Below are 14,874 nucleotides of genomic sequence, written 5' to 3'. Positions count from 1 at the left end.
GAAATTATACTTCCCACAGTCAATTCTGAAATTCTGTGGAAGGGTGTGATTTGAGCTAATATTCTCACATGCTTCAGAGAGAAGCTTTCTGTCTCCCTGTGGAGGTATTGAATACTGCATTAATGGCACGCACTGTGAAAAACACTTCCCTCTTCCCACCTTATCAATACGGGGAGAAAAGAGAATAAAAGGGAAGTCAGGCTCTTGCTGGATTTCCCCTGTGCTGATCACAGGGTGAGACACTGGTATTACAGGAGGCGAAAATAGAAATTTTAGGGCTTGTTAGATCTTGGTCCTAACCGAAAATCACAGCAACAGAGAAACATGACCAGTATCCCTATCTCAGCTATGACATTCATGTTTGAGGCATAGCTTTGCTCTAGACAGCCAGAGGGTCTTTGCTAGGTTAGGAGTCTCTGACCAGTGGTGGAGGAAGTTTTCAGATCACCAGCATTATGTTCACCCTCCATTCCCACAAAAACTGGAAAACACAAATCCCTGTCATGCTTGGGCCTCTGGTTAAAATAAAAAAAATTGCATCATTTAAAAAAGAGCAAAGTTATTTCCACAGTCTTCCCTGTTACTTTACAGTGAGCAATCAATGAGGCATGGGACTCCTGAAGAAAACATTGTATTTGGGTTTAGAAGTATTTAGCTCCATCAGAAAAATATCATTTATTTCAGGGATATGAATCCACTGCAGCTTGAAACCCAAAGACTTCTGTTTCTGCATTCATTCCGAGACAGAAATGTGTTGTGTCTGAGCCAATAATTTAAAACATTCTGCTCAAGTCAGGTGAAGGCAAGAGATGATGTTGGCCTGCTGAGTAAGATGGGCTCCATGCAGATAGACAGATGCTCCCAGCCCCAACATTACACAGCCTTTAAGCACATAGGTCTTCCTCTATTTCTGACCAGCCCCTTCAGAGGCAACAGAGAAGTGCTGATCTCCATTAGGGCCAGTGGGAATTTTGCCATCTGTATCCACAGATCTGGGACCTTACCCAACAAATAAAGATGAGCAAATTCATTGTCCTAGTTGGAGGAGAAAGTGATACAGCTGACCCAAAAAGCATCTGATCCCCTGCCGTCCAGCTCTAGGGGGTTGTTCACTTAATTTCAAACATTCCCTCCACCTCCCAACCTTCCCCATGTATCCCAAGTGACATCTGACCTCTAATTCCTGGAAATCCTCCTCTTCCTCCACCTCATATGAGAGGGTATGGATCTTGATGTCGTCGGCAGAGAGGTCGATGAATTTGCTGTCGGGGTACTCCAGGCTGTCCTTGGCGGGCGAGCGCTCCTCGATGAAGGTGGTCTCACAGCACTCCGAGCCCAGGCCCTCGCCCCACGAGCGCAGCACGTTCTCGGAGTAGAGGATGATGTTGGGCCTGTAGTGGGACTCCACTGTCTGCTGCAGCATGCTGGGGTCCAGCAGCTGCTGCACGGGGTCGCTCCTGCCGTTCTCGGGGCGCCTGGGAGACGACAGGCCGCCCGCCCGGTGGCTCTGGTACTGAGGGGTGGGGTACACGGAGACCAGGCCATCCCGGCTCTCGGCCACCAAGTTCCTTGTGTTGATTAAACCATTCCTTTTCCCAGCCTCAGTGATCTTACTGTGCATCAGCACGCTGTTCTGCTCAACCAAGCCATCCATACTGGGAGGTGTCACTCGAGGCCTTTCTTTTGCCGTGCCTCAGAGCTCACGCCGGGTGAGTGGCTCCCATTTTCCTGATGAAGAAAGGGAAGAGAAACAAAGGTGAGCTGTAGGGTATAGAATATAAGAAAATAAAGATAGTGTAGAAAGTAATCTTACCCCTAAGGGAGTTGCAGCTGGGCTAATTATCAAAGATTAGAGCAGGCCTGACTTTAACAGGCCACAAGTGTAACCAATGAGAAAAAAAGTGCTATAAAAAAAGTGGGGTGGCTGGTTGAGAAGGGAACTGGGGTCAGTTGGATATTTTGTGAGAAGAAAGAGTCAGAGCTCTGAGGAGCTGCTCACAAGAAACGCCAAGAAGATATGAAACTTTTGTGATAAGGAGACAGCAGTATGGAACCCCTGCAACAAGATGACAACAATGAGGTCAAAGGCAATAAATTGAAGGACTCAAGTCAGCTTGTCTTCCATACAGTCTCAAGAGAAAACAGAGCCCCATATATGTGCACACCCTGATTTAGTTCTCCAAATATAGCTCCACTCAAGGAGGCAAAGAACACCTGCCCCACATCCATGGGATGCAAGGAAGCAGATGAGGTGAAATGTCTTGGTAGTGATGGACCCCATCAAAGAATGATTTTGGTGCCTGCTCCAGCCTCCCACAGGTATGCAGCTGTCATCCTGGAAACAACATTCCTTTCCTCTAAATACGTTGTATCAGAGATGGGGAAAAAAACCAAAAAAAGATCAAAACAACAACAACAACAAAATCTCCTAAAAGAACCATTTTCAGTTCTCAGAAATCTGCAACTGCAAAAGATGGGCAGCTGCTGTGTTCACCTGTCAGTGTCTGCAACCACCCTTTGCCCTTGGCAAGTGCTTTACTCTCCTTTGAAAACCCATTTTTTCCAGCCCAAACACTTTTTCACCAGGCTGCTCATTTTTTCTCAGGTGTAGCCAAAGGCAAATGCCTTTTGAAATACTTATGTATTGGCCACAGGAAATGTAAATTCAGGGGTCTGTTTCTGGGTATAAGCATAAAAATTACAGACATGCTACTGCCTTCAAAGTTCTTCATATCAGATCCTCTAAGACCAAGTCATTAATGCAGGATTACCTGTCCCAATTGTGCTGTCTGGAGGAAACCAAGAATGAAGTACACAAACACATAAATACATCTAATTTTTTACTCAAGGCTTTCTCTTTATTTCCCTTTTATGTCAGACAACCTCTAACAGAGCAATGTCTAGCAAAACCTCAGTATTATTTCCTCTTAACTCCAGACTCCAAGCACCTTCAGTCTCTCTTTTGGATGCAGGAGGTATTTAAACCACTGCTAAGAGCTGTTCTAACACCACCAATTAAGCAAGAAACTTGTTTAACATACACGAGAGCTTGACCCAGAGTGCTGACATGTTCACATTCACAGCACTTGGTTTAACATGCAGAAGCCCCATTTTTATTGTGTTGTCAAGTAGTTCAGTGCTTCTCATATGTGAACCAGCAGGAAAGCTACAGAAAAGAAAATCTACCATGTGGGATCCCATGGAAGTTCCATGTGCAATGCAGGTAGCAGGATCATCCTGCTGGGCCTCCAGCTGCCTGACCACAAACATCCCATTTCCTCCTCCCAAAGAAAATGCATGAAAGTACATCCCCATGGGCAGAATATGAGAAACACTCATCAATTAAAGAGTAAATTCTCAGACTTTGCTCAGTTTCTCCCAAGCTGGCTTGGAAAATGTAAGAGGCTCCCTAATGTGTAACATCAGGCATCAATTCTACTGAAGCTGAAAGGATTTCACCCAAAAACTGCAAACCGTCTTGCAAACACTCTTATCCCTGCCACCTGACAAGCAAAGTGAAGTGGTCAGGAGGAATATGCCACAGATGTAGCCAAAATTGGAGGAAGACTCACAAATCAGACAAATCATCTCCTAGAGAGATGTATGAAGAGGTCAACACTTTGTCACTGCATCAGTGGCTGGAAAACTTGGGCCAGGCCTTGCACCTGCCTGTGGTCACCTCATTTCAGCAAAGTCTGGCTTAAGTAGCACTCAGGAAAATGCCATTTCAGGGCAGTTTTATTGCATGTCTTGGAGCTACTTTGTTTCTCAGCCCTACCATGGATCTAAACATCAATATGGCAGGTCCTTACCTTCTGTGCATTTCAACCAGTCTTGTAAACCAATATTGCAGATTCTGAGTGACACTTTCCTTTGGTAATGGGCAAAAAGTGGGGAAAAAAAATCCAAAATGAGGCAAGGACAAGACAGGGAGCATCCTTCCCTCACAGAGCTCCTCTGATAACAGGGATAGTCCATTGCTCAGGACAGGAGTCTCACATAGCAGGGCAGGCAGCATGCCTCGGGGAAGGTCAGCAGGGAGATGTGGATGGCAGCATGCAATCAGGGTAAATGCTTTAACCCCAGGTGCTTTTTAATCTGTAGCTGGCTGCCTGCCCTACCAGAGCCTGACCCAATGTTCTTGACCCTACAAGAGTATTGCCTGATGGGAAGAGGCAGATGAGACTCAGGCCTTTTCAGGATAATACATTAAGAGGAGGGGAAAAAAGAGAAATAAATAATTATATTAGTATTTCTCCTGAAATGGGATCCCCCATGTTGAGATGGGGGTGTGACAGAGAGTGGCACATGGTCACTTAGGGTGACACTTAGGGGCAAAAGGCACCTGTGCCTCTGCAGTGGTTCAGAGCCTTTGTCCTGCCTGCAGGGACCCTTGGACACGGATCCAGCCACTCCACATTCACCAGGGGCTCTCATGGACACAGCCTGGGCCAGGATCACAAGCCTGTCCTAAAATTAAGATTGCCCCAGTTTCCAGGTTGCCTGCAGCCCAGAGTCCCTGGATGGCAGTGCCAGAGCAGGTAACCTCTGACAGACCACCTGAGGAAACTGGAGGGTGCCCTCTCTGCAGGAAGCCAACATTCAAATCAGGAAAGAGCTCTCATCACCTATAACCACGGTGAGGTTTCAGAATGATGTTAACAGGAAAATGAAATTCATCAGAGCTGTTGAAATAAGAAAGGCTTTCGGTCTGCTCAAAGATGCAGAGTTAATTTTAATTGGTTGGATTCAGGTTTCTTCTGTTTTTGCGTCGTTTTAATTGTCCCACAAATCACTCACTGGCACTGAGGCCAACCAGAAATAATTCTGCATTTTCATACTTGAGACTGGAACCAAAAGGAAAAGCCAAGTTCAAGTTATTAACAGATAGATACATAATCAATATATCAACCTTCAATCTAATGTTTACCTTGGGGTTAGACATTTTTACCCCAGTCTACAATAAAAAGTGAGTCCATTAATTACGTTAACCTTCACTCTTTCCAATTTCTTGGATTTCCCCCCTCCTCCTTTCTTATTTTAATAAGAAGCTGCAAGCAGTGCCAAGATCTCTAGCCTGCAATGCTGTGGTTTATTAAGCTATCAGTGGTGTTACAGCAGAGCCCAGCTACAATGAGGAGCTGCACTGAGAGCCACGCTCTGCTGGGTGTTCTGCAGCCTCCTGCTATGATGACAGTGCCTGACAAACTAATTAAGCACAGGGTGTGAGACTGAGAAATGCCAGCTGTAGGGAGGGCAGGGAGAGAACAGCTAAATGCTGTGCCCCAGGTTTGAGCAGAAGCCAGCTCTCTTACTGCCCACCATCCCAAATCTCCTTTGCTCTCTTGGCACCTGGCAGGATGCTGTTTTCCTGCCCTCTCCATGGGACTTTGCATAGCTTAAGGGCTCTTCAGCCTCCTGGAGACCCTTGCCAGGCACCCAATGTCCTGTGTGAATAAGCAGTTGGGAGACTCTGAATGCAAACCCCTGAATTCTGAGCAAGCCATAGAGTTGGAACATTGGGCTGTGGCCGAGCAGCCCCAGGCACCTCCTCAGAGCAGACCAGAAGGACATTCATCCTCATAGACCAAGCACCACCAGCCCTGCAGACTGGTTTGTTGGCAAGAAAACTGGAAGATGAAGGCAAGTGAGGCTGAAGGCAGAGTCCCCATCTGCTGTCAAAGCCTGAGGTTGTACCCTCTGCCGTTCCCTGCAGATCTGGCAGGTCATCAGCCAGGAAAAAAAGCATCAAAAGCTCATGTGCTCCTGCATGGGGCTGCTGGATATCAGCAGAGACCTTTTCCCCATGAAGACAGTCAAGCACATTGGGAAAAAGCTGCCCAAGGAGGATTTGCAGTCTCCATCCTTGCAGGTTTTGAAGACCCAACTGAATGAAGCTCTGAGGATCTTGGTGTGATCCCAGAGTTGACCTCTCTGAGCAGGAAATAGAGCTGCAGACCTCCTGAGGTTCCTTCAACTTGATCATCCCGTGATTTGAATCCCTCTGATCCTTACAGATTCCCACCTGTCTCCCATGCTCCCCAAAAGTACTGCTCCCAAATCCCTCAGTGATGCTCAATCACCAGAATGGCAAGAAGAGACAACAGTGACCCTCTGTGCTACCAGCAGAAGGTGATTCAGCCCCAGGATTATCAGACTCAACAAAATGCCCCTGGGTTTGAAGCTGGTTTCCCCTCTGCCAAGGGAAGGACAGGAGAAAAATCTCTCTTGAAGAGTTGCCCCACATAAGTTGCAGATTCCTTGGCATGATCTCTCAGGTAAGAGGGAGTTTCTAAAGCACAGTGCAATAAGCTTCAGCATGGTTTGAGGCATTCCAGACATTTAGAAACTGCAACAACAAATACAGACCTTATGCATGAGAGAAATCACAGGCAATGTATGGATCTGGAGTGCTGATTACAAAGTGAAATATTTAACAAAATGAAGGGAAAAAATCCCTTTCCCACTTGTATTTTCCTTCTTTGATTTAGCTGAGCTTATTAAAGTAGGTTTTGTTTCAAGGGAATGCTGTATTTCAGCAGCTGGAATTCCTTTTACTCTATTAAGTAAACTACAGGGAGTTTCGTAAGGCAGTGCAACTTACTCACACTGGGAAAATTAGGAATGCATGCATTAGTGATAGCTAAATGTTTCATTGCTAACAGTGGAATTACAAAGACCTCCATGCTATTTTAGTATTACCAATATGCAGCAAATCTGCTGTGAGATGTGATCTGTCCTCCTAAAAACCAGGAACCTGGAGAATGGTGAAATGCCCAAGGTCATGTCAAGACACAGCTGGAAATAAAATCCAGGTCTCTTGATTGCCTGTGCAGAGATATATGTTAAAACAATTACCATCTGCATATCTGCCTGAATAATTGATTGCTTAATTCAGTATCTGAACTAAAGAATGGTGTGGGGAAGAAAGGAGGAATTACTTTGCGTTGACCTAATATATAATAATGTTATTCCTGCAACAAAGTATTTCCTTTTGAGCAGATGGAAGTATTTTGCCTGAGCTAAAATAAAATGCAGTGTTTCATTTATTTATTATTTTTAATTGAACAAGCTGGCTTTTAATTCACTATGCCTCAACTTGCCTCCAATTAAAAAAAAATTTAAAAAAGAAGACACATTCAGACTTTTCTAGCAATCCTTCACAACTCCAATTTTTCAGTCTTAATTCTTAGTGGGGTTCAGTCTCAACTCACAACTTTTGTCATTCACTGCACTTTCCAGATAATAAATAACTGGCCTAAGAGCACCTTTCTCTGGTGTAAATAACCCTGGCTGCTGTGGAAGGCACTGGTGTAAAAACACCTTGACACCTGCACCACTTCTGGCAGAGTGAAAGTAGTCAGAAAGTCTGGCTGTGTTTTTCCTGCTGTGTTTTCAAGAGGTTCCCCAGTACTGCAGAGCAGGAGCATCCTGTTCCAACTCCCCATTTCAAACTGGAGAGATTGAGCCATGAGGAGCAATTCCTACTTTAAGAGCTTCCAAAAGAGAATTTGGGAGTCTCTCCCACGAATACCAACATCACAGCATCCCCTGGCTCTTGGTCTGCCTGCTGGCTGAATCCTGTGCCTCTCCTTGGACCTAAAATCCCTGCTTAACTTGTGACATAGACAGGAGCACATAAATGTGGATGCAGGACTGACCCTGCCAACTCTTTCCAGCCTCATTCCTGATGGGCAGCCAAGCCCACAGAGCCCAGTTCTTGCACACACCCTGCTCATCTGCCTCTGCTTGCTTTCACACACTGCAGGCAGGGAGCAAAGCAGGGCAAGACACTGCCCCACACTCTCTCTGCATGTAAACCCCCAGTGCTGTGCCCTAGGCTGGGCTTGAGGTATTCCTGAAGCACAGATGGGAAATAAAGAGCTGACACAACAACAGGAAGACAGTGTGCTGGTGCAGACTTGGTGAAAAATGGAAGTTTCTGTCCCTCCTGCCCCAAGCAAAGCACCCCAGGGCTGTAAGTCACTTTGCTAGGAAAACACTGCAAAATTACTGTAGTCAGTTCATCTGGGCAAGGATGATTAGAGTAAACAGATGCTTCTGGGGCCATAAAATCAGCTGTGCTCCATAAGACAGAAAAATTGCAGAGCCAGGACTGTACCATGGGACAAAAGCCTTACAGAGTAAGTGATTTAGCCATGGTGAGAGTGGTAGCTGCAGGCAGAGAGGGCAGGCAGGGGAAAATAAGGCAGCAGCATTAGTGGGGCATAGTTTGACCTTTACAGACCTTTGTTAACCCTACACTCACCCCTCCCTGCAGAAACAAAAATGGAAATGAGTAATGCTGGTGCCTATTAGAGTCAGGGCATTGTCTGAACACAAAGTCCTGTCTCCTTTGTTCTCTGGGAGGAGAAGGGATATAGGACCTCAGGGACTTGTGTTTGGGAGGCACAGGCTTTGGACTGGCAGCATATCCACACCACAACCTTGCCTCCATGGTCTTGTGAGCCACATGCAGCTGGAAGAAGGGAGATTGTTCTGTTGCACAGAGCACAAGGACAGGAGCTGGAAGCTGGGTGGGTGACATGGGGACATCACCCACTGGGAGAGAACTGGATAAATCACTGCATGTAGGGGGCAGCTGCTGTGGGAGATGTCCTGAAGCAGCACACTTGAGCACAGCTGTCCTGCAACCCCTGACACCAGGCTGGGTGCCTTTCCTAGGTCCTTTCTCTGGAAACTGAACTGTTCCATTATGCCCCATCCCTGGAAGTTTTCTGGTTAAATGGGCCCTGAGCAGCCTGAGTGGAATGTGGAATGCATCCCTGTCCATGGCAGGGGGTTTGGAAATACATAACCTTAATATCCCTTGCAACCCAAACCATTTTATGATTCTGTCCTTTAGCAAACACCATTTTAGAGTTCTTTGTTTTGCCTGGGGATTTTTAAGGTATCTGAGCAGTCAATCAAAGCACACAAACCCCATCAAAATTCAGCCAGAATTATGGCAGCTTGGTGTGAACAGTCAGTTCATTCTTCTTGTGCCTCTGTGCAGCCTCAAAGTGTAAGGATAGAAATGCAGTTATTGATAAATGAGGGAACTTTGCACAATCAGGTTTTATAGGGACACACATACAAATACACATCCACAGGGATGCCAGGTATAAAACTGGCACTGCTAAAGGCATGCATGGACTCACAGCACTCATGCACTGCACCACTGCTTCAAAATGCAGTCTTTGCTTGTGCAGTGAAAACAACCAGTTTGTCACCCTTCTGATTTTACAGCACCAAATTGAAATCACAGAATATTTTGATTCTCAGGTGCTACAGGTTAGAGCAGCCCAACGTGAATCCTCAGGGTCACAGGCATCTACATCTGAAGAGAAACATTTTGCTGTAACCCTATTACTCAAAGTAGTTTCCAGCTTTTTTTGCCAGAGAAAGGGCACTCAGAAACAACTGACATGATAGCTGGAGGATGTGTATTCAGACACTTACACCCAGCCACTCTTCATGTTTGTCAAAGCAAAGCCAATGAACACGCTGAGTATTTTTCTCCTGTGCGCACCTCTGCAGTTATTTTCCTTTTTTTTTTTTCCAATTTCACAGTACAAACCAAAGCCTGTGAAAATTCAAGTCTCCAAAGTGAAGACGACAAAATTTGGGCTCTTAATAACCACACATGTAATCTGCAATCTTAACAGCCACATGGACAGTATTAAATAACTCTACTGGAAGCATTTTACAGCTGTCTGCAGATATGAATTTGCTGTAGTGAGAAAAAAAAAGACAAAAAAAAAAGCCTTATTTAAACACATTGCACATTTTCTCTAATACTGTTCTCAGAAGAAAAAGCATTTTAAACCCTGAGAGCATCCTTTCCTCAAGTGAAATGTGTTGTGGTGGTGCCTGTGTACACCAGTGCTGCATTACATCTGCATTTGTATAAGGAAGAGCCCTCCTCTGTGTGTGAGATTTATTCCAGAGTGTGTGGCACCAGTGGTGTGAGACATCTGCCTGCCCAGCTAATGAGAGGAGACTTCATTTAATTCCTACAAATGAGTTTATCCTACACACACCCTGGCATGATCTGTAGTTACCAGAACTGCCAATAAAATGTCACCTTGTCCAGTAAAATCAGTCGTTGTCTTAGGAGCGAGGTAATGTGAAATTAATACAGACCATCAACTCGCAGCTACTTTAAAGATGACAGTTAATTAGCTATAATTAAAACTAAGTCATTTAAATACATGAATGTAGGAAAGTGTACTCTCTGTCCTGACTGCTTTTTAGAATACCCTAATATCCCCCTCAATCTGCCAGCTAATGCATCATCTTGAGTTTAAGACCATCAAAGCATCTTTTAATTGTTGCTAATGCTCTGTTTACACCAGATTAATATCTAATTAACTGCAATTTGAATATTTAATCTATCTGGAAAGTTTAGATTTTTTTTTTTTCTATCAGAGGCTACAGCTTCCCTCCAGCGATTTTAAAGGCACAGTTCAACAGATTGCTCTCTGGAGCAACTCCTGCCACTCCTGCTCCCTGTTCTGTCTAGAGGGGGGTGTTGGTTATACCCCGCCACCACGGCCAGTCCCACACAGACCCTTGCACCTCTCCCCTGCAGCACACTCCTGGCTGGGGAGCGCTGCCCATCGTGCTCCAGGAAGGATTGTACTCCTGGAATGTCAGTTCCAGAAAGGTCTCAGTGCACTGCCAGCCTCTTCCTACAGAACTGACCCCGCTGTGGGATGCTTTAGTGGTACCCGGGTACCCCATCCAGAAGGACAGGGCAAGTACGGAGGACTCCCCCAATGTCACCCCACTGCCACCGGTGGCAGAGACCACTGCTGCCTCCGTGCCTCAACCGTCCCTTTGCCGAACTTAGCTCTCCCTGCTCTCTAACTAGACCATGGGAAGGCAAAGAAATTCAGTCCGGCGCCTCTCCGGAGCAGGATAGCGAGGGGAGCGGGCAGATGCGGCCGCCAGGAGCTCAGCATCCCCGGAGCTCTGCCTGCCCCGGCAGACCCCTGCACAACCCCTCTCCCCCATCCCTGGGCTGCCAGGGCGGACGGGAGCTGGCAGGAAAAGCTGCCACAGTGCGCTAGATGGGATTCCTCTCGGGGAAGAGGAGGGAAGGGAAAAGGAGAAACCCGCGCGCACTTTCCCTTCCAATGATCCCAATCTCGCCGCGCACTGGAAAAGCCTCTTCTCCCCCCAGACCCCGCCAGGCAAGACCGGGTACGGTAATTTGGGCTTTCCGCAGGGCACTGGGGAAGCACTCTGCAGGCGGCCCCGCTCAGCCCCCGCGCTTCCCTGCGCTGCCCCGGAGGCTGCGGGAGCCGCGGTGCCCCCGCCTCCGCTCCGCGCTCCGGAGGATGGATGTTCCGGGGATGGATGCTCCGGGGATGGATGCGCCGGGGGATGCGGCGGAGCGGGCGTTTGGCGCATCGCTGCCCGGAGGGGATAGGATGGGATGGGACAGGGTGGGCTGGGCTGGGGGTCACTCACCTCGCTGCAAGGTGACCCGCGGCGCGGTGCTCCCGGAGGGGCGGCTCAGCGCCCCGGCGCTCCGCCCGGCAGCATCCCCGCGGCGGGGGCGGCGGCGGGCACCGGGCCCGGGGGATGCACAGCGCCCGCCGAGAAGGGGCTGCGCCGCCTGCACCGCCTCGGCGGCACTGTGCGCTCGGCAGGAGGAGGAGGAAAAGGAGGAGGGAGGGAGGGAGAGGGAGAGAGAGGCAGGCGGAGGGAGAGAGGCAGGAGGAGAAGGAGCCCTGCGCGGCAGCGCGGCCAACTTTCCTTCTGCAGCGCAGCAGGAACAGCCTCCCGTCCCTCGGTGTGTAACCCCCGCCCCGGGTGAGTACGGCAAAGCCCTCCCCTCTCCGACCCCCCTGTGCTCCCTCTCCTCCTCCTCTCCAGGCCTTTTTCCCATCCATTCTCCTCTGTTCCCGCACACCCGGGCTCAGCGAGCCCTGGCGGGCACCGCTCCCCTCGCCTCAGCCCGGCTGCCCCACACCTTGCCCGGCAGCCCAGGGACTCCGGCACTGCTCCCCCAGCCACCAGGCACTGCCAGCACCCCTGCACAGCTCCCCAGGGCCGTGGGGAAGCTCCAGCAGCTCTGGAGAACTTTAAATGTTTGCGGTTTATTTTTACAGCGCAATGCCGAGCGCACTGGGCTGCATCCCACGGCATCGAGGGGTGTTCCCCGCTCTCCTAACAATCCTGCGCGACAGGGGTAAGCCATGCTCATCCCTCATCCACTCCTCTTTCCATCCCCAGCAGGCCTGCTAGCCAAGTCATTTGCCTAAAAGCTTCTCTGTCACCACTTCTTTCTAGATGCTTCAACATCCGCGGCTCAAAACGCTGCTGGGAAATCACATGCTCCGTTTAGATCACCGCTTCCCTTTGCCTCCACAGGGACAGAGACACCAGGATGGAAAGCCCTGGCGCATTTTTGGTGCCTCCACCTCTCAGCGATACAGCTTCTGCTTCTCACTGCTTATTTATCATTTGTTATTCATAGTCCCCAAAGCAGGCATGCCAAATCTTTGCTGAAGGAGAATGTTCAAGATTCAAAACACAAGTTAACTCACTTGGTCCCATCTTAGGGTTTTTCTCCAGCCCTGCTTTCTGCTCTTCAACAAAATTTTATTGGTGTTCCAAACTCACTTTGTGTTTAGCATATCCTAGTGGTATTCACAGAAGATTTTTCTCTCCTTCTAAATATCTGATCCCTTGTTCATTCCTGAGTTGATCTGGAGTTCAGGGAGGTTTTGTATCTTAGAGAAAACAGTTTCTTCCTTAGTCTAATAGGCACTGGGAGACAATTCATACATAATCAGCAGAAAGAAATAGCCCCAAATTATGATCACCCTGATTCTCCAGAGTGTTTTTCACCTATTCATTTCTTGTGAATAGAAGTCTCTGAATCACCATCATTATGCCTTTATCAAGTAACACGTTTAGACCTTTCCATCCTATTTGTACAGGGACACAACTTTAAGGGGGGGTTGGCTTGCAGCCAAAGGTAATTCAGCTCCTACAGTGCAAATTCATCAGTCATCACTGCTACTGATTGGAGGTACCAGCTGCTTTGGATGGATGGTGAATTCCTGCTGAAATTCATTTTTCAGTGACCAAATGTATTTGTGAAATACGGGGAAATCCAAAAAGATTTGTTGGGACTTTTTTTTTTTTTTTTAAGAAAAAAATTTCATTTATGCAGAATGGACTGGGGAAGGGATTTCCCATCATCATTTGATCATCAAATCAAATTTCCTTGCTTCCAGGCAGTTTGTTTCCTTCTGGCCAAAACCCTAAAATATGGGTTTTTTCCCATAATGTTATCAAAGTGAGATTCAGTGACATCAGGGAAGTAATAATTTCCTCTAACACTGTTCCTTTGCGTTTGCCATTCTCCCTGAATCAAACTAGGCACATTCTTCTTTCAGTCTGGGAACACCATGGCACTTTGTGTCCATGAGGAAATCTGGTCTCATTTGGTTTACTTGAATTTTTCAGCAGAACCAAGAAAATCTAAGTAGAGGAGCAATCACAATCCAACAATGACAGGGGTTGCAAACATTGCTACAGACCAGAGCATACTTCTCCCTTTCTTTTAGTTAACCCCTTCTCTTGCCCAAAACCATCAAAGAATTTACCAATACACTAATTAACTCATAATTAACTAGTTTTAATTATGGTACTACATTTGCCATAAATTGTCCTGTTCCTTTTGCTGGAAAGCTGATGACTGTGCCTGATTTGATTTTGATATTTGCAGCTCACTGGTACCCTGCAGATTTTTGGAGAAAATTCTTCAAATAGCAACAGAAAGGGGCTTGTGGTGGGGCAGGTGAACTGCAGCAGGGTCGTTTGTGATTTTGGTGGCTTCTCTTCAAGTGCAGCAGCATCACTGATAGTACTCCTCAATACCAGGTTGTGCAGTGCATCCTCAATGCATTGTGCCAGCACAATTCACAGCTGATCATGGCAAGAACTTGGGGGGTTCATGTGTCTAGCAGTGGTAATTAACTCTTTATTTTTGTTTCTAAAGTTGCTTTCCTCCACAGCTGATGGAGATGCAGGAAAGCTGCTGTGCAGACAGAAGCACAAAGAGGAACACAAAGGAGCAAATGTGGGGAGGAAGAAAGTTCACCTCCCTGAGTCTGATGGATGTTGGAGCAGGGCAGCCCATGATGGCTTGTGAGCCTCCATGGTCCTTCAGTTTCTGCCTGTGAGGAGCTAGGGATTTGGGAGCCATCAAGGCAGGATGTCAAAAAGCAAATGCCACCTGGAAGCAGAAATGAGCAGAGATGTACAAACAGCTTTTCTTACAGAATGGAGGTTTGTAGGAGGCAGAGAAGGGAGGAGACTTTGCAGGCATATATCACTGTAGCTTCAGGGAAATCAGAATGACCACGAGTCACGCTGAGCAGGGCTGTTACAGGATGAGTGTTGACCCAACAATTGGCCACTGCCTGCAGTGGCAGCACCCTAAGGAACAGCACACAGTCCTGATCTTTGGTGCCCTGGGTGCCCTGCACCACAGCCTGGGAGAGTCCTTGGATACAGCTGTCCTGAAAGCCCCAGGGCCAAACCAGGTGGAACCAGCCCAGAGTGAGAGCAGGAGAGAGCCCTGGTCTGGGAGCCACACACCCAGTGCTGCAGGAGCAGCTCTGTGGAGGCCAGCGTTCCAGGATTTCAGAGAACCATTAACTGCTGCACCCACTGATGTGCCAAAACGGGAGAGTCATGTTTCACTGTGGTCCTCAGCTGCCCAAAGCCAGAATCTGGGATGGCAGGATGCATGCTCGGGACACCAGGAGTAAGAAAGAGGAAAGGCAGAGCCTTGCAAGTGTGTTGGTGGTCTGTAGGAAGAGCAGCAGCACCACCTATCACCGGAGA

At 47.7% G+C, this 14,874-nt stretch overlaps 1 protein-coding gene across 1 annotated transcript in view; it reads right to left on the bottom strand.

Annotated features, from left to right (window-relative positions):
* The window catches only part of SYNDIG1 (synapse differentiation inducing 1), a 52,787-nt gene extending 41,134 nt beyond the window's left edge, over positions 1 to 11,653 (bottom strand). Inside the window, exons 1-2 of the mRNA XM_064709430.1 lie at positions 11,479 to 11,653; positions 1,175 to 1,728 (exon numbers count right to left, since the gene is read on the bottom strand). Of these exons, the coding sequence (XP_064565500.1) occupies positions 1,175 to 1,654 (480 nt within the window). The 5' untranslated portion in view covers positions 1,655 to 1,728; positions 11,479 to 11,653. The remainder of the gene's footprint in view (positions 1 to 1,174; positions 1,729 to 11,478) is intronic.
* Positions 11,654 to 14,874: the final 3,221 nt, after the last annotated feature.

This window comes from Zonotrichia leucophrys, chromosome 3, assembly GCF_028769735.1.
Source record: "Zonotrichia leucophrys gambelii isolate GWCS_2022_RI chromosome 3, RI_Zleu_2.0, whole genome shotgun sequence".
NCBI lineage: Eukaryota > Metazoa > Chordata > Aves > Passeriformes > Passerellidae > Zonotrichia > Zonotrichia leucophrys.
Note: the sequence above shows the minus strand (reverse complement) of the source record. Positions and strands in the feature narration are given on the sequence as shown.